The 20300-nt window shown below is 43.2% G+C and overlaps 2 protein-coding genes across 2 annotated transcripts in view; one reads left to right on the top strand and one right to left on the bottom strand.

The window, feature by feature from the left end:
- GRHL2 (grainyhead like transcription factor 2) overlaps positions 1-3380 on the top strand; it is a 53029-nt gene extending 49649 nt beyond the window's left edge. Inside the window, exons 15-16 of the mRNA XM_066548194.1 lie at positions 1973-2037; positions 3266-3380. Of these exons, the coding sequence (XP_066404291.1) occupies positions 1973-2037; positions 3266-3380 (180 nt within the window). The remainder of the gene's footprint in view (positions 1-1972; positions 2038-3265) is intronic.
- A 6645-nt stretch (positions 3381-10025) lies between these two features.
- NCALD (neurocalcin delta) overlaps positions 10026-20300 on the bottom strand; it is a 58636-nt gene continuing 48361 nt past the window's right edge. Inside the window, exon 4 of the mRNA XM_066564901.1 lies at positions 10026-20208. Within this exon, the coding sequence (XP_066420998.1) occupies positions 20111-20208 (98 nt within the window). The 3' untranslated portion in view covers positions 10026-20110. The remainder of the gene's footprint in view (positions 20209-20300) is intronic.

Genomic DNA, 20300 nt, shown 5'->3' with positions numbered 1-20300 from the left:
ATGTCTGATGAAATTGATCCATTTTTATTATTGCTTTACGTGAAAACCTAAAGTTAGGGGTACAACAGAAGCACAGATACAAAAATTCAACACCAGATTGTTTATCTGATGTCATTCTGTTCATGATAAGCAAAGCCAGAGGATAATAAAGAGTAAATGAACAGCGAAACATGCTGGTGCAAGCAAAACTGAAGTAGCAAATATCACCCAAATTCAGTTTGTATTTTGTTCTCTGCTAGGTGGAAAATTTAGGGAGTGGATGGGTCTATTGTACCCCATCAGTTATTCCCCTTTCTGTTAGCCACTGATGTATGCTAATAGTCAGAGGACACTGTTTTCAGTGTATGAGAAACTTTATTGGTTCTTCAGAATCTTGGAGTTTAGCTATAGAATGCCAGTCAAGCTGATAGCCTTGTGCATTATTAGGGGTAGTTTTTAAGTACAAAATTGCATCTGGGCTACGATGACAATTATACTATTATAGGTGCTGTAGACAAGTATAGGCTAATTAATTCTCTCTTTCAGAAAATCTTGGCTGTCTGGATGGGAGCCCTGCTTGGTGTTCAACCTGTGGCTCTTTGAATCTGTCCTCAGTGCTGAGTTTATCCATTTCATTTTCTCTTTTGTGATAATTGCTTTAATGTACTTCCCTAAAATACCTTTTCTCAACAGAACTCTGAATGCCAACACAAAGAAAGGATTTTACAGTGCCTGATGTTTGCCAGTCTTTAAATGGATTTTTAATTATGCATTTCAGTTCTCTAATGCAAAAGATAAGTAGTCAGCTATTTAGCTGCAACTTCATTTCACTTGGGAAGAGCTGTAAACTTACTTTGCTTGGCAGTAGAACACCACAGAACATTAATCACTGGCGGAAAAAAAAAGTAATTTTTCTGTAACTATTTTGCTTTTTGGGACAATCCTCTTCTAAAATGTGAACTGTGAGACCTGTTCCCTCAAAGAAGAATCATTATTTGGAAAGCAAACCTGGCTCAGATGAAGGGCCCAGGGACACCATCTTCATAAGCACACCACAGACTCACTGCAGAATAGACATCCCAAAAAGTTACTAGTACACTGTTGCAAAGCAATGCCAAAGCATTCATGTGAAGTATTTGTTGGCATGGGTAATTTGTCAGCTAAGTTGTTCTTCCTTCTAAAGTTTTAGTGTATTTTCTGCTTTATTGTTTTAGTTGCTTTAGCAAGAAGTTTATTTTACAAGTCCTTTACCTTGATAACACACTTCTCTGTGACAGCTTGTTATCTGTTACACTCAGATGAGGTTTTGTGAATCAAACAGGGTTTCATTTTGCTACTGTAGTAACTAAGACTGAGTCACCTTCCCAACAATACAGAAGCTTCTTAGTTCTTTGTGTTTGATGTTGGTAGCCTTCCCACAATTAAAGGTACCTTGAAGACACTTTTCAGACAGAAGTACCACCATGGAGAGTCCTGTTAGCTTAATAAACCTTGAAATGTCTTTGAGAAATAGAAATGTGTATTTTTTTGTTATTCCATCGGTCCATCAGCTCCTGTTGGGTTGCCATGTGCCTGCCTTCTGCCTGGTGGGAGAAGTCTTTGCTTCCATGAGCCCAAAAAATCAGATTAAGAAACAACAGAAAGATCAGATTGAAATTCCCTGGTAAAATCTGAAGCTGGGAAGAGCATTGACTCTTTGAGCAGAGCACTAGGAGATGCTGGGGCAGTTCTGATGGCTCACACCCTATGAAAACTATAGTATCTGAATTTCTGGATGGAGACAATTGTGGGATTTGATTAAGCTGTTCAGGATTCTTGCTCCCCAAGTCATCATTAAATGAAAGCATGATATGGTTGTAACAGACTTTTCTCTATAGCTATCCTGTCAAAGTTTGCAGAGTTTTTGTTTTAATGTCTTATGTAAGGTAAGAGGTGATATTTTTATATTTCTCATTCATCTTTAGTGATATTTATTTTATTTTTATTATTTCAGATCTCTGAGAAATATGGGCTGCCAGTTGAAAAGATTGCAAAACTTTATAAGAAGAGTAAAAAGGGGTAAGTTAGTTACCTAACTAAGGATCTATTGCAGGATCCTTTAGAAGTAGTCACAGATCCCAGTTTACCTGGGGCCTCATGATGCTGGGCAGTACAAACTCCTTCAGGAGACAAACCCATGTGCTTGAAATCTTCATGTCTATGGAGACTGTAAGGGATGGCAAAAGAGGAAACATGGATCTCCAAACTTTGTCTGACCAGTATGCCTAAGCTTACTGTGAAGGAAGGGTTTGTGGATAAGATATGTGGATAAAGTCTGTTTTGTAGACAATATGCTTAATAACATCATGGAGAGCCAGCATGGGAGATGCTGCCTTTGCTGTGAATGCAGTGTGGAGTTTTCCTGCAGTGTTAGGGAGAAATAGGCCACTGTCTTACTCTGAAAGACAGGCAATGTTTGCTGCAGGCATTTCAGTTGAATAAATTTAGACATGAACATCACAGCTGGACTTTTAGAATAGCTAGGCTTCTGCTCCTTGCCATAAAACTAAATCTCTCCACTTCAACTATTTTTAAAGTTCTATTTAACCACAATATTGTAGCAATATAATTTTAAACCAGTCATTTATTTTCAGCTGTAGCTAGCTTAGGGCATTGTTGTCTGGGAATTTCTTTAGCTTTTGAGAAGACAGGTGAAACTTCTCATGTTTTGCTTCTTTCTAAGTGACAGAAGAAACACTTGGAGGTAAAGAGTGAGGAAAGCACTCATATATACTTGAAATTGTGCATTACACAATTACACAATTGTGTAGTCATTGTTGATAGTCTCGCATCTAAGCTGAGTTCTAAGTCTGTGAGCTGTGTGCAAAGCACAAATTCCACTGCTTCCCTGTGCTTCCCTCCCACCACAGAGGTGCAGCAGCTCACATGGTGTTTCTGAGGAGTAGCACAGATGTGTCCCTGTGGGAGCCACCACCAGGCATTGGGAAGCACCAGCTAGCTGGGTCTTCCAGGGATCTGAAGTGCAGCTCATCTGTAGGTAGCCTAAGTGTGTAAACATCCCACCACTGGCATGTCCCTTAACTGCTCTGGCAGGAGCAGCCTCTAATCCAAAGACTACAAGGGACTACAGGGCAGATCTTGCTGGTGATTCCTACTGGTGAGCCTGTACTGGCATGTGCTGGAGTCTGGTTTTGTGTTGTAGAGAAGCAAGTACATGTGGCAGTGTATAGCTTTTCCTTTCAGTGTCCTGGTACATAAAAACATTGATTTCTACCTTTATCACCAGCATCCTGGTAAACATGGATGACAACATTATTGAGCACTACTCCAACGAGGACACATTCATCTTGAACATGGAGAGCATGGTTGAAGGCTTCAAGATCACACTGACAGAGATCTAGCCTCAGGCAGAGCCATTTTGTAAGGAACCACAGCATTTCATCCTTCTTGGAAAGCAGATTCCCCATAAACTTGACAGACATTGATCAGAGAAACTGTTACAAGACTGCATTGAAAATACTGTCCATTCTGCACATCTGCAGCCCCTGCAGATAGACTTGGGTTTGTCAAGCACAAGGCCATTTACAGTAACCTGGTCCCTTATTTATTGTTCCTCACTCTAGTGTACAAGCAGTTACCAGCCCCCAGATTTGTAACCAGATGACGCACTGCAAATGTGAAATGCAGCATTTTAATCCACACTTCAGTGTGGATAAGCTCATTCTAAAACACATTCAGTAACTATGCTGGTCTAATTTCAGAAATCTGGTATAAATCACTTTACCAGTAGTTGTCTCTGTCATTGCTAAAAATCTGTTGCAGTGCTAAAGATGGGCAAAGTGGCTGACAGTTCACTTGCTCAGACTGATCCATATCTCTGTCTCCTGTATAGTCTTGCCAAATACCTCTGGTAGTTCTCAGCATGTAGCAATGAGGACTTGTAAGTAAGGCATTCAGTTACAAATGTCACTTGTAAGTAAATGGTAAAGAAACCATTTTAACCTTGTATATAATGTTTATAATATGCAATAATATATTTTAACTACTGTATGTGGGCATGTTTACTGCCACTATGTTTTTGTATGTATTTGGGTTAGGGTTTCATAGAATCTTTCCTAGAGGATTAAATTGCTGCAATCTGTTAAAGAGTGTGTACTGAGAAGCTGATAACTGAATCTGTACTCAATATGCTCCATCCTTGCTCACACAATTGTATATTGAAATATTAGAGCAGACTCTGCTACTGGGTCTTGGACACTCTGGCATAATGGGGCCCACCTTAGGAGCCCAAGTCCCAGCTGTAGAACCTGAGTCTCCCATCCAGCTGTAACAAAATCCAAGAGACACTGTGTGTCTGCTGCCTGCTTTGCCAAGAGGTACAAAAGGGACTTCTTCCTGGTTGTCTTCCTTTGATGAAGCAGAGGCTCCTAAAGTGGTATTTTCTCAAACCTGTGGTGGGAAGGTTCTTTCTGCTGCAGCCTGTGCATCAAAGCATTCCTCTAGACTGTAAGAAACAGGACTTCAGACTCTTCCTTTTAAGTGTATTTGCTCTTGTATCTCCATTGAATGATTCAGCTGTGATTCCTAGGGCACTTGGGTGATGTATAAGCCTGGGCTTGATGTAAATATTTTATCAAACTGGAACATTTTTTCCACTGGAGACTGAGTATCCCACAACTGAGGAGTGGAGATTGGTCTCTCTCTCAAGGGCTGCATCTGAACCCAAGTTGAACTACATGGTTATTCCATCAAATTCCACACCTGCCTTATGAATTCTGTGAAGAGATGAAGTTGTGCAGGCTAAAATCATACCAGGAAAGGGGTTCAAGGCCTGAATGTCCCTATGACATCCAAACCCAGCATCTCTTTCTCTCCATTCCAGCTCCTCTGGCTGTTGTGAAGAGCTCCTCACTTAGCATATAATTCCATGAGTTACAGTTGAAATTTATTCTCTACCACTGTACATGGATTCTGTATTACAGACAGAAGTGGGATCCTTTCCTACATGCAGCCTTTAGAGTTTATTCTTTTCTTTCTAAAACCTTTTCTCGTTTAGTCACACAACTTTTATTATTTGGTGGTTAATGGCAGAAAGAAACACTGCCATATTTAACAGGGCTCATGTGTGGAGCTATTTACATTCAAGCAAAGTAGCTGGGATAACTGACCAGTCTAATTTGGCCATATCTGCATGAATTGTCCTGTAAGTTCATGAACACTTTCTAAACTTCATTAGCAGTAGCATCCCATTAAAATCTCTTCCTTTAATAGAAATGTTAAGTACATGTCAAGGTTTCTGTGGGAGCAGAACCTATAAAAGGTTCAGGCTGGTAGCATCAGCACTAACATACCCAGAATTCACATATGCCTGTAAAGCAAAGTGTGTATTCTGTCTTTCTCCTGCCCTTTTCTTTTGTCATGCACTCTTTCCCCTTCTGATGCAGAGTTCTGTTGTAATTTTCTTAACTTTATATAAAAATGCACTCCAGCAAAGATGCTCTTGCTATGCTGCTCAAGAGCAAACAATCTGGGAATACAAGAGATTTATGATGGTTCTGTTTGTTTCTACTTGGCTCAGACTGAGATAAAAAGTCTATGCTGACTTATCCCAGATAATTTTTTCTTAAAGAAAAAAAGAGGACAGTTGGTACAGGAGTCATTAGGAACTGGGACCAGCACACAGGACTGGTAAGCAATACTGTCAGTTCTTGTATTTCTCTGTTGGTGTTTGGAATCCTCAGAATATCATCTGGGATCTCTCAGCTGGTCACCATGTCTGGGCAGAAGCTGCAGGTGAAGCAAAGGAGTAAATTTATGCAGGAGTTGAGCCCTAGTTCTGCCCCCAACAAACCTGCTGTCCAAGGGAGTGCTTGGGGCTGGCCTGGGTTGGAATGTGCTGCATTAAGAAAGGCCAGTGAGAATTTAGGGATCACAGAGAAGGACAGGCAGTCCTGGCAGCACCAGCACTCAGGTTAATAGGATGGTTTTGTCTTACATTTGGGTCTAGATGAGCTGAGATCTGTTGGGTGCTGCAGCATCCTGTCATGAGGAGCAGTATAGGATCAGTGAGAAGAGCAGTGCTCCAGGAATAGTGGGACTTAAGGAGTTATCCATTGTCATTTTAGGAGCCTTCAGTCAGCCACTGTCCAGAAAAGGAAAGTTGCTTCCAAGATTAACTGAAAGCTATTTTAAATACATCTTAAAGTGTGCAAATTTCTGATAGTAGAAAGCTAATACTACTGCCTTTAGTTCCTCTTACAGTCTCAGTGAAGTTATCAGGAAGGTGCCTAGATTTGTGGCAAGATTATTTTAGAACAACAGCTAAAGCTAGGTAAGGATGATCACCCTTTACTTTATCTGCCAGGGTCTGAGGGCTTTGTTTCTCTGCTCCAGATGCAGGTGCCTCACAAGCACTGAGTATCCATGCTGCATCCCTTCAGTTGTAGTTGTAGCATCAGCTGCTGGAGGAGCACTGAACCTTGGATGATGGTTGTGGCAAGCTCCAAGCTCTCAGGCTTCACCTTTTGGTCCAAATCAGCGCATCAGAGTGGTGGGAAAGGGGCAAGAGTGGTATGAGTAATACAAACTTCTGAAGCAGTGGCTGCCTTGTGCCCTGCTTGATCAGATATCCTGAGGAGTACACAGTTGCTTACGTGTATATTGTTTAAAATATGCATGTTGCTTCTGTTTGATAAAAAAATATAGATTAATGCTGGATCTTCCAAATATTATGAGTTAAATGGAAGTAAGATTTGTCTACTGTTCAGCAGGGGACAGGAATATCTGTCTTGCCTCCTTTTGTCTCTTTGTGGAACTGCTGTGGTTATTTATTTAAAGGAACAAAATTATTTCCTTCTCTTCTTCAAGGCAGCAATCTTGAATCTTAATTAGTACAGCCTGAAGAGTGGCTTGCTGCTCAGTGCATTTTCCCTATGAAGAAAATGCAGTGTCTGTAGATGTTATGTTTTGAAAAACTCTAGAGATGTACAAAAGGAGAACAGTCTTCTAATTTTGGTTCCTGCTACAGACTTGGCACTTTGTCCGTCCATTTGATGTTTTATTATGAAATCCCATTCAAATTCTCAAATTCTAGTTCTTTCTCACAGTCAGGTGCTGGTATTCCCAAAATAAAGTGCATCCCTTGAGTGAAGTTTTGTGGATGTACTATGATCACCCCATCAAGACATTTTGGAGGATTTCTAACACTGAGTGTAAAGTACAAAGAAAAGAATGGGTTTTTTCATGTGTGTCCTCTCTCACAAAGTTTTTGGTCAATGGAATTCAGAGATCAAATGTGTTTCTTATATATTTTTCTCTTTCGTTCTATGAATTGTTTAAATGTAAATTAATTCAAACAAGTAAAATCTAAACTCTCTAGCTGTCAGAGATGCTGTATATTGATTGAAGTGGAACTGGAAAGGAGTATCTTATGACTTATAAAATGTAAAGCTTATTAAATGTTTTTATGCTCTTCCATTTCCTATTAATTGAGACAAGATGCAAACAAGAATGTTTGTGCCAAAGGTTGTGACAAGCCGTCTTTCTGGCAAACAAGGAAACTTAATGTATAAATAGTGTGCTTTTATATTAAGAATATAGCTCATGTAACTTAATAGTGTTGCAATTGGGAGAGGGGTTTGATAAGCTGTAAATACAGTTATTTTATTTTTTGTACATTTTTAAGAAGGAAAAAAATAAATATTCCTATGTATGAGACAATATTTCTGTTGCTGTGGTGTGTATTACTACATCTCTCCAGGAGAGAGGATATCAGTATGTACCAGTGCCTGAAGGGGGTGCAGAGAGGATGGAGTCAGACTCTTCTAAATGGTGCCCAGTGACAGGACCAGAGGCAAGTGGACACACACTAAAACAGGAGGTTCCCTCTGAAATCTTTTTATGAATGCTTTTTACTGTGTGACTAAGCAGGTGTAGGGTGCCCAGAGAGGTTGTGGAGTCTCTATCCCTGTAGATATTTAAAAGCTGCCTTGACATGGTCCTGGACAACCAACTCTTGTTTGCCCTACTTGAGCAGGGGGATTGGACCAGATGAACTACAGAAATCCCTTCCTACCCCAACTATTCTGTGACATGTTGGAGTGTCCTGGGAACCTGGCTGGAAGCACTGACAGTAACTTCTTTGTGACTCCTGGGCACCTGAGTTGAGATCCTTACCCACACCTACTCCAAAAGCACTGAAGCATACCTGGCCACATGTCTTGCAGTAAAACATTTTCATCAAACATTTTATTCTCCACCAGTTCAGTTTGGCTTTTCAAACAAGATTCAGGAGGTGAGAACATCTAAGTAGGTGGGAAATTGCTTGGGAAAGCATTTTCCTCAGCAAAGGTTGATTCCCCAGGCAATAGCAGGACAGCCCTGTCTTACAGTGGGGTGCAGGAGTTCAGTGCTCTGGATGAGCAGTGCAGGGTGAGCCAGGATCAGCTCCCACGGAGCCCTTTAAGGTAATCACATTTCCTGAGCACTGCCTGTGATAGATGTTTAATTATGTTTTATAGGAAGTGGTTTTACTGAGTGGCTCTTAGGATGCAAATGCTTGAAAGCTGCGTGGTTGGCAGCGCTCCATCTGCGGGGCCATGGAGGGGTGAGGAGAAGTGTGCGGGCTGATGGGACCCCCTGCACCCACTGTGTGCTCAGGGCTGTGTGCTTGGGCTGTGTCTGGCGTGGCTGAGCCAGGCTCCAGCAAGGTGGCTCGGGTCACCTTGATTAAAGGTCATTGAGAAGAACTGACCCAACTGAAACTGAAACTGAAACCTTAGGGGACTCACCGGGGCAGCAAAGCTGTCCTTTTCGGCACCTTCTCAGTCTCTTGGCTCAATTTGTGCTGCAGAAAACACTGACAGATTCTGGAGCGCACGCCACTTCCCAAACGCAGCCATGAGCTGCAGGATCACAGTTCCCTCCTCCCTGAGGTGGTGGGAGGTCCAGGGATTGTGGGAGTGCAACGAGCTGCAGTGCCTGGGGCAGATGGCTTTGCACAGTGAGAGGAGGGGCAGCAAGGGTGGAACGTGGAGGATTTTAGCCCCCCTGTACAAATAAACGCCTCCTTACACCCAGTCTTTTTATGCTAAATCGTATGATGGCCCTAAGGGGAGGGTGGGGGGAATGTACATCACAGGGAGTCTTTATTACACTGGAAGCTTGTGTAATAAAGCTTGTTTGCACTGAGCACAGGAGATACGTGAATACTGCAAATGATGCTTCATTCAGGCTCCAGCCTGTCTCAAGCTCAGATTAATGTGCAGTTCCACAAATAGGCATTTTTGTTTAATCTGAAAAGGAAGTAGGCACTGGTTTATGTTACTTTCCAGTAGGCTTTAAACTACTTTTTGCACTCAGCTAATCCCAGCTCCAAATTTAACCGAGGTGAAAATTTGGGGAGCTTAAGGAGCATGCACAGAAGCATCAGCCAGCCCCCTCCAGAGCCTGTCTGAGGCTGGCAGGAGTCCCTGCTGTAACAAGCTCTGCTGCAGCCTCATCATCCACATCTCAGAGCAACTAACCACAACTACATGCCCATGCTCTCTTGGCAAATCCCGCTCCCTTGATGCTTATCATTTTATCCCCTTATCATTAGAGGATAAAAAACTCCCCTAAACCTGGAGAGGGATTTATCTATCGCAGGGAAAGTTGCTGTCAGTCAGCTAAGCTGCTCTTTCCAGCTTCAGAGTACCAGGACTCTCAACTTTGTGCTGTCCTTCCTTTGCTTTTATAACCCACTCCATGATGTCCTACTCCTTGCCCAGCTGCTGGCTTTAGCTGCTGGAACAAAATCTGTGTTAGCAATGGAGCATCCAGCCGGCTGCAGTGTGCCAGCCCAACGCCTGTGCACAGCTCCAGCCCTGGCTGAGCCCTCCAGATTGGCTTGCACAGCTCTGACTCTGTGCCCACAGCAGTGAGCAGGACAGGAAGGCAGTGAAGGCAGCAGGCAAAGGCTTCTCTGGGATTTTCTCCCCAGACCAAGGAGCTACATGAGGCTTTAAGGCTCCACCATGAAGGGAGTAAAGCACATGGCACACCATCACTAGCTGCAGCAGAATGTTTATTAGTAGGAAAGAACATTTAGGGGATTTCAGTAGGTGAATTTTTTTGAACTGTTGGTATCCACCACACATTGGTTTTCATCAAGATTGTTCAAGGTCACATATTTATATAAGAAAGCAATAATTAATATTTAGGTGCAATCAGTAATTCCAGTATGAAAAAGCACCGTGTCACAAAACAATTTACAATACAAAAGTCTTCAAAATCTAACATTTAAAAACAATATATTTGTTCAACAGTAATAACAATACAGTAAAAAAATTTTTATTTCCCTTCAAACAATACTGCTTATATATTTTGGCACTCAGAAAGAAACTGTCACAAATGTGCCTTTTTAGCCACACGATGCTGTTTTGTGAGTGTCTATATAACAAGGAAAAACATGCTTTTGAAGTCAGTCATTTTGCCAGGTGCAGTTTGAACTGCTTTCTCCATTAAAAAGGAAAAAAAAATAACCTGAAAGAAAAATAACTCCTAAGCTGCAGCATGTCTTGTCTTTTGGCCCACGACACAATCTGGAGAAGCATCTCAGACTCAGTCTATCCAGTAAGTCAACCCTGCCTGAAAGGCTGGATCTGAGCCCCACTTCATTTTCCAAACCTGACAAGAAATGTCGACCTAAGCCATTCAAATGGTCCTACCTTTTAGGGACTGGCCCCAAGTTCTTGCTATATTAAGCACCCCAATAAGATTCTGACCCTAAAATTGCTGCTCAGGCTCTTCTTTTCCTTAATTCCCCTCAATTTTAGTGAATTCATTTTAAAGTCACTTGCACAAATTGTCTTGCAATGTGAGCCCACTGTTGTTGTGCTGGCACAGCCAGCAGTTCCAAGGAAAACCAAGTTCCTAGGAGAATGCATTGGGTGAGCCATGGGGTGAGGGAGCCCGATGCCAGCGGGGTGCCCTGGGTCAGGGGCCATTCCTCCCAGGTCTCCTCCTGGGGCCAGGGCTGGCACACAGCATGGGAGGGAATCACACAGCTTGAATCTGAGAGAGGGAAAGACAAAACTAGACTTTTCAGGAAGAATTCATCTCCACTCCAAACTGACCCCTATTAAGAGAGGAACGCAGGTGCTACATGCCGGGTGGAACACCGGTGCCTGCGTGCAGCTCTGACAGCCCCTGGAAAGGGCTGATTCTAGTGAACATGCAGTCCTTGGTGCTATCTCTAAAAGCTGAACAATAACAAAAAAATTTAAATAGTTTTTACATCTTACATCAAAGATGCCACTACAAAAACACAATAGTATCACACATTAATTAGTACAGTCTTAAAAATGCAAACCAACGCTGGTAAGACTCCCATACATTCTGCATATCATATGTACAGAGGAGAAGAGCTTCTTGAGAGGAGAGGACAGTCATAGAGAGATAATTTTCTGTTTTCTGAGTACGTTGCATAATACAAATACATTATCAGCAGAAGAAAACTTTATTCTAACACTAAGAGCTCAGGAAAGGTCCTAACTGGAAGTTAATAGCTGGGGAACCGTGCACGTGCTGGGGGGCACAAAACATACACAACCCTCCGCCAAATTCTCCGTCTCCTTCGGTGGCCTGATCGTCAACTTTCATTGTATCAGGTAGGTTTAACATGTTGCTCTGCAGGTACAGACTCCCAGAGCATGGAGCAGCACAGGGCCATGTCCCCAAAAGCTGCCCCTGCTGTGCCTGGAAGCCACTCGCCTCTACGCGTCCTTCTCGTGGGCTTTGCCTGGCAGAGAGCCAGCTGGAGACTCAGGATACCACCAGATGAGCTTACAACAGAACCAGGGGGGGAAATTAACACATCACAACAGCTACAGGCAACAACACACAGGACACTTGCAATTCTAGACAGCTGTAAGAAAAATATGTGGACCAAATTAATTTAATTCATAGTTGTCTCTCTCCTTTCTGAATAGTAAAAGTCTTCCTTAGGATATGTAGGTTTGCTTACAAAGCATTCATCTAGATCTAGAGAGGTATCTAATTTTGCCAAGACACAGGATATACTGAACTCCATGCTGCTGCAGTGAGTCTGCTCGTAGTAGATCATTACAAGTTCGATTTGTTGTGTCTATTCTGTGCTGCAATGAGGCAACAGCCTGAGGGAACAGGGAAAGCTCTCCCTGTGGAATGGTTGGACTTAAATAGGAACTGGGCACTTTGATCCATTCAGCTCTTGGTCATGTTTTATCTCAATTTATTAGTTTCTGCAGCATCAAAAATATCTACCCAAATTTAAACAAATTGTTGTGATTTAATCCCAACCAGCAACTAAGTCCCACGAAGCCACTCATTCACTCCCTTCTAGTGGGATGTAGAAGAGAATTGGAAGGGCAAAAGTGAGAAAACCATGAGTTGAGATAAAGACAGTTTAATAGGGAACACAAAAGCCCCATGCACAAGCAAAGCAAGGCATTCAATCACCAACTCCCAGGGGCAGCCAGGTATTCAGCCGTCCCCAGAAAAACAGGGCTCCATCACAAGTAGTGGTGACTTGGGGAGACAAATGACATCACTCTGAACTTGTCACCCTCTTCCTCCTTCTTTCCCCCACCTCTTTACATGCTGAGCATGATACCAAGGTCTGGGATATCCCTGGGGTCAGTTGGGGTCAGCTGTCCTGGCTGTGTCCCATCCCATCTCCCTTGTGCACCCCGAGCTCTCTTGCTGATGGGGTGGGAAGCAGGATAGTCCTTGACACCATGTGAGCACTGCTCAGCAATAATGAAGACATCCCTCTGTTATCAACACTGTTTCCAGCACAAATCCAAAACTGACCCTCATTCTAGCTACTGTGAGGAAAATTAACTATATCATAGCCAAAGCCAGCACACAAATGTATAACTATTTTTGCATCCATCACATCACTCAGCAATATTTAAAAATCAGAAGGTATTAAGTACTCCTGTCAGAGGAAGACAATATTGGTCACTTCAGGTTCAAGAGCAAAATAATGCTGAATATACAAATATTAACTACAAGACTGCTTGGTATAGAAGTGAGCAAGTGGAAGAGATAAACATATTGCAATGCAGCTCAGTTTGTCTCCTTGAAGCAAGTGTGCACACAAAGAAAATCCCTAAGGTAATTAAGCTCTTCATTTTTACCAGGCACTATGTGCCCACCTCACTGGTAATTGCTCAGTCAGTTCTGCTCCTGGGGTCTTTGGGACTTCTGCATAAGAGCTGAAGGACCAGCAGGGCTAAATCTCAGAGGATCCAAAATAATGAAATAAAACATGCCTGCCACATGAATAAGAAAATTAAACACAAAATACCAATGAAACATTACTTTGTGGAACATTTGTATGACTAACATTGAGCATGATGTCTTTAGTAACCTTCCTTAGATCCTTATTGGATTGAAACCCTGGATGTCATTTTTCTTTTTCTTCAGATACTAACAAAAAACTATTTGGTTGCCTTGGAAATGCGAATAATGACAGGAAATAAAAAGGTGGTGGTGGCAAGGAACTGCAAGTTCTCCCCCAGACTACCACACTGGACCCATGAATCTTCCCTCTGAGTGCAGCCAATGAACAAATTGGCTGCAAATGAAGTTTAGAATCTAAGAGGATTTTCTCAGGGGGGTTTACTGATCACCATCATCTTGCCATCCCATTTGGTGGGGAAATGTGAGGCCAGCCCTGAGCACCGCGGGAACCCCTGTCCCCAGGGAGGAGAAAACCAGAGGTCACACCCTCAACACTCGTTTTTGACAGAGAGCAGGAAGAGTTTCTGCCTGATATAACTGTGCCAAAATTATCTCTTGGTCCACAGCACCTGGGTGCTCCTGCAGGCCTGGGGCACCTGCACACTGCATGGGGATGCTTGGGAGGTGCTGCTGCTGGAAGAAACCAGCTCTCTGTGGAGTAAACAGGGCAGTGGAGAGCGAGCCCCCGGGACTTTCAGCCTGCACTGCCTCAACAAACACGTACACTATAATGAAAACCAAGTTGTTTCAGAGGTTCAGTGTGCCCTTAAAATGTTTAATACTGCCATTACTTAATAATAAGAAATAAATAGTGTGGTACTCACAGGTGGGCCAAAGATGGGAAACCAAATCAGAAGCTGCTCCATTTAAGTGCATTAAGCTTGGCTCCTCCACATGTCAAGGGCTGGTGTTTGTTATTTGTTCACACAGAGGCTGGGAACGACAGCTGGGAGGTGGCTGCAAAGACTTGGAGAGCTGGACACCCTGAGCACATGCCCTGGGAAGGTGAGAATATCTTTGGTATAAGGTCAGGGCAAGAGGGGAAGATCTAAAACATCTCAGGTGCACAGTAAGTGAATACTGTGCAGAGGGTGGGTGGCTGTTGTGTGCCTCGAGATCCAGGGAGCCCTCAGCCTGCCTGATAATCTCAGATGACCATGTCTGTGGCAGGGCCCAGAGTCCCCAGCCTCACCACACAGGGCTGAAGCAGCCCAGGAGGTACCATTGACTGGGCTGGAGTAGAGCAGCTTTTCTGTGCTGGCTACTGCTAAGAGGGTTTCACTGTGCAAATTCAGACCCTGGGCTACAGGCAGGGATGTCCTCACAGGTTTTCATTTCTCTAGTCTTTTCACATTGTTCGCCACTACTCAAGGTCCTTTTTTGCTTTACTTATTAGTCAGAATTAGTCAGCATTTTAGAGGTGACAGCTTAATCCCAGCTACACATTGAAACAACACAACCTGTGGGAAACCAATGAGAAGCCCCTTGCATCTGGCCTTTCCAGCTTGTTAAAATATGGACAGTACATCTGGGAAGCTTTGTACCTTATCCTCTGAAAATCCTCACCCTAGAAATAACTTCTCAGTATGGATAATTGGGAAACAACAGCAGCAAAAGCCAGGATGGAATAAGGGATGCTGTTTAGATTCCCATAGAATGCAGGCATATTTTCTGCAAGGGGCAAGGAGATTGACTGTGCATCCAGCTGATGGCTCTGCTGCTCTGAAGGGCAGAGGCACCTAATGGCTTTTGCAGTCCCTCAGCAGTGGTTCTGGTTTCTAATGTCACTGATTTCCATGCCAGTTTACAGTCCCTGCTGTCTTTTCTTTGTGTTTAAAACACAGCTGTTCATTCCACCGTCCCCAGCCTGTAAAATGACACCTGGGCTTTGAGAATCAACGGAGCTTTCCCTTCTTCTCTCTTCCACCATGAACAGGAATGAACTCCCATAGGCAATAGTTTGTCCTCAGCTGCACTTAAGGAAAACCTTATGCTCATCCTGGGAGCTGTTTGTTCAATACCTGCCAGGGTATGGTAAACAGCTCTGCTCCCTCATTTTGGAGTGTATTTTGTCAGCACCTCTGACAGAATATGCAGCAGACAGAGCTGCTCACATAGAAGGTGCCATTTCTAGTCAAGCCCTATCTCGAAACCCATCGCACCATGTGCCTGACGTATCACTGCTGTTTATCTTACCTGCCTACTGCACAATCAGTGGAAAACTCTGCATGCAGCTCTGAGCACTGCTCAGCTCTCTGGCACTTGACAAGTTTCTCTACATTTCTAAGTGCAGGTTCTGCCTGTGATACCAAGAAAACCAACTTTCCCCACTTTCCGACTCCTACATGACATCCCGCTTAGTGAGACACAGAACAAAGAATGCATCCAAGTACTTCTGCAGAGGGCAGGTGAAATATTCCTCTCCACCAGTCTTGCACTGGGTACCTGACATCTAACTGCTGAGCCCAAGGGCTGCCATGCCTGGAAACCGAGGGAGCACCATGGGGAAGATGAAAGGAGGTGCTGGTGTACTGGGTGTTCAGGAAGACTTGTCCAGCCAACAATCAGACCTGTCTGACTGTTTCACTTGGCACTTGTAGGCTAAACTGCAAAAGGAAACTCCTGAAGGATGCCTCCTTCATCCTGACCTGCTATATTGCTATCATGTTGCATCTGACACCAGCGGTGCTGAAAAAGGGGAGAGTTTTAAAAGGGGGAGGCAGCTCAGCTCAGGGCATTGTTCTGGGGCAGGAGATTCCCTTCTCACTGTCACATGTCCCCAGGCACCTGCCAGTTGTCACCGTGTTCTCTGGTTCACATGTACTGAGACGTGTGGCCAAGGCCATCTTCTCATCTTAGCTTAGTCTGCAGATTAGGGCTCAGCACCAAGTTACCAGAGTTCACCAAGTTTCCATGAGTCAGCTGAGACAAGGCTCCACCCACAGCAATGCAAGGTAATGCAACTTAACCTGATCTGCAGTGAAAGAAAATCAAGCTAAGCAGCATTATTGCACTTTTGCCATCAGCAAAGAGAGAAGTCCTGGGGCTCATCCCCCAGGGGCAGTGCTCAAACCACAGCGACTTGGGCATGTGCGACTGCTTCCTGTGCTGGTGTGCAATATTTCTGCACACAGACCTCCTCCAGCTATGAAGTTTACATACTTCTGATTTACTGTTTTAAGCAGCAGAAAATGTGGAGGTTATGACTTATAACACAGAAGAAAAAAGAATGCCCCAGGAAGAGGATAGAAAACCTATAAGCTCCTAAGAACTGCAAGGGAACAGCGTAGCTCTGGGTACCTCAGAAACATCACTGAACTGTGAACTGACAGGGCTCCAAATAATGTTGAAACATAAATATTTCTTCAGTCCCTCTCAAACTCTAAGTGCTCACAAGAACACGTGTTGGTTTTAAAAGGGTTGTGTTCCCTTTTCCCCTCCCAAAGCACCCTAAAACAAGGACAGTATTGCAAAACTCACAGTCATAGTCCTCACCTCACAAGTCATAGTCCTCACCTCACATGGCTCAGAGTTTGACAAGCTGACTGGGAATGTCAAATAAATGGGACTGGCATTTTCCATGAGTTCAGTCTACATGTGACATATGCTCATTAATCCCTTTGGACAACACATAGTGAAGGCTGCCTCGTGCACATGTGAGTAAAACTAGAGAATGCATATACAAAATTGAGAAGTCATACAAAATAGTATGTGCTGTCTGCCATCCTTCCTGTGTGGAGATATTGCTAATGAATCACTCAAAAGTCTGACTTACTGTGCTATTCACACTTTGCCTTTAAAAGCTTTATGAAGGCAATTATGAATACAAATGCAAATGACAGCAAAGCAGAAAATTTCAATCTGAGGCACAGCACACCACTGCTGACCTGCTGATTTGAGGTCTGCAAATGTACCTATCACAACTTCAGCTAAGAATCACTCTTTAAGTACATGCAGAGGCAGAGAAAGAAAGGCATAGTTAATAATTTAAAATAATACCAATCATCAGTGGCAGTCAGGTAAAAGAATAACCCTAGCTCACTCTGTAAATGTTTCTACAACAGCCTTATCTGCAGCTATGTCCTCTGCAGCTGTAAGCTAATTCTTATTATTGCAAATGTTGTGAGCTGTGGGAAGCATTACATCTCTGCTGGGGTCACAGCACAGGCTGTACAGGAGTAGCACAGGAGGCGAGCCTGGTCCCAACACCCCAAAACTACTGAGCAAAAACAAACTGAGAGATTAGGTTCTGGGCCAGAAGTGTCTTGTAAAATGAAAAAGAGGTGGTATGCAGTCACTTAAAGAAAAGGCAACATTTTAAAAGCTTCAGTCACATGCAGCTGCTTTCACAGCATTAAGAAGAAGATGGAACTGTAGAAGGTATCCAAGTTCAGCTCCAGTAAATGCCAGCTTGCACAGGTCTGGGCTGCTTTGGACGTGGGTGCCTGCACTGAGCCAGGAGGTTGGAAATTCAGCAGGGATCCTCTGGTGTCACCTTGTCCTGCCCACGCAGGGGTGGTGATGGAGCACCCCCAGAGAGGCTGGGGTGGTGGCACGGGTCATTCCCATCTGGCAGAGGGGTGTGCTGATCACTGCATGCCCACTGGCCTTCCTTCTGCAATCCCCAGAGTCTGGCCAGGCTTCTTCTGCTGAAAAACAACCCTCAAGTAGCTTTCAAAATCCATGAAGTGATGGACATGAAGAGAGGGCCAGAACGTCTCCAGGTAAAGCAGAAAATTACCTTGAAGAAGGTAGGCACAGACTGTCCTTTGAAGGGGATTTGTGCACATGGTGTCTAATTAAGATTTGGGAGAAGGAGATAGAGAATATTTTCATCAGCCAGAAAAATTGGTGCAAAACTTGCCAGTGTTGCTCGTAACACCTGAAAGTGCTGGGTATTAAATCTGTTTGTGTCTGTGGCTGAGCCCCCTTTGCTTTCTTATTTTCCCACGCTCAGCTCAGCTCAACTCAGCTCAGTATTTTGATGAATGTAATGGAAATATATCATCAACTGGACTTTTGTGATTGTTTGAGACAAAAATGTGTGCTTGAAGACATTTATTGAGTGTCATTAGCCACTCATAAAAACTTTAGTACAATTGATTAACAATGTTATTTTCAATTTACTTTTATTTTCTCTTAAAATGTTTTGCCCTTAACACCTGGCAAAGCAAATGGTATGGGAAAATTAAGTATAGGATTGCTTCTGTCAGTTATTGTACATGCTAGCTAGTGTTCCACAGAAGATTATTTATGCTCAACTACTTCTTCGTGACTTCTAATTAGTACTTAGCTAATCATCATCTGCAAAGCAGACTTCTTTTACTTGGTTTATTTTAAATTAAGGCTACTGGGATTAGCATCTACAAGGTCACTTGACAAAATGCCAACTTTGCCTGTCAGACAAAGGTTACTCTAACGAGCTCATGAATTCCCAACACCGTGCCTGCCTGCATGGGTAGCTCTCCAGCAGGATCACAAAGCAGACTTCAGCTAATGACTGATTAATGCCAATTTAGTCAGCATAATGCCTCCTGTTGCTAAAGCTTTTCCAGCTTTTCTCTTGCAACAGCGCTTGTAAAGTCCCTAAGAAATCCCACATGTGTGTATTAGCTTTGCATACAGCAACTTTGATCAAAGGATAAAATTTTGCAGCAGCAAATTTCAGATACTCCTGCACCTAGGCGGAAAGATAAACATTCAACATTTCTCTCAAGAGCTGTTCTTTTTTTGTTTTAATTTTTATATATATAAATATATCATAAAGCGTACCATTTCCTCATTTCAGTACAGATTTTTTTGAACTTTACTAAAATAAATGAAATATAAATGCTACAATTTTATGTTTAAAACAAGTTTTGATGACAGCCTTCCCCTAAGAGCAGGCCCAGAAACTCTGTTAGCTACATGGAGAGAGACAAAAACACCCCCGAAACTTCCTGCTATGCAAGAGCATTGAGAACAGCAGATGTGCCTTAGCTGGAGCTGCTTGCAGGTGTCTGTGAGTTCCTCACGTGAATGCCCACTCTCCCTAGTAGCAACTGCTTTATTACTAACCTGAAAATTTCACATTCAACATGTATCTCCCTTAAATTCATTGTCAAGACCCAGCTTTTCATAGCTGTGTCTGCTTTTGCTGATCCCAAACGGCAAGAGGTATTGTCAGTTGTGGATTTGGAGATCAGGATTGCAAATTGCTTGCTGAATTTTCAGATAAAGCCATATGACTTCAACCACTGTAAACCTAGTAAAAAAAGTCAACCTTCATTTTGTCCCTTCTTCACAACCTGGAAAGTGTTCACAGCATTGAAACAATGAGGCATAGGAGTGGATAATACACCCCACACATGTTTTGCACTTTCATACTTCTTCCCAGTCCTGTCTTTGATCTTAACTGGTGCCTCCTGGACAGGAGAGGAGGTTCCAGGTGAATCCTACCCCACCCATCACAACCCCTTTGGTTCAGCCTTACTACACTTTCAGGTCCTGCAGGTGAATACCTAACAACTAAAGCAGCAATCTAAAATCTGTCAGTGTGTCTTGCTGCCAAGGGGTTTGTTGTTGGTTTACTCCTCCTCAACATGTTACTTTCCAAAACACATACAAACAAACAAACAAAAAACCAAAATGAAATTTTAAAAACAATGATAACACCACAATATCTGTTTAGAACAGTACTGCCCATGCTCTGGACAAATTCTTAAGAGCAATTCAGCATTCTTATAATTAATCCACAACAAAATAAGCTATAAGATGCCACAAATGAAGGCATAATTGGCCATACAGAGGCAACACTACCATGAATGTTGTTTGGCAAGAAAATAAAAAAAAAAAAGCAGATAGATAATTCATCCAAAGTACAGGTTCAGAACTGGCCGGCACTGCTGGGATCGCACTGCAGGAGACGGACTATGGACGGGTCACTCTTGGCGCCGCGGATGAACTCTTCCAGAGAGAGCTTTCCTGGAAAAGAAACACGCTAACTTAGAGCACCTGGGGGGCTGCAGCACACCCGACAAGCCTCTGGACAAGCACGATGGAAGGAAGCTGGGGAA

Source organism: Molothrus aeneus, chromosome 1 (genome assembly GCF_037042795.1).
Source record: "Molothrus aeneus isolate 106 chromosome 1, BPBGC_Maene_1.0, whole genome shotgun sequence".
In the NCBI taxonomy this organism is placed as follows: Eukaryota; Metazoa; Chordata; class Aves; order Passeriformes; family Icteridae; genus Molothrus; species Molothrus aeneus.
This window is presented reverse-complemented; position numbering and strand designations above follow the sequence as displayed.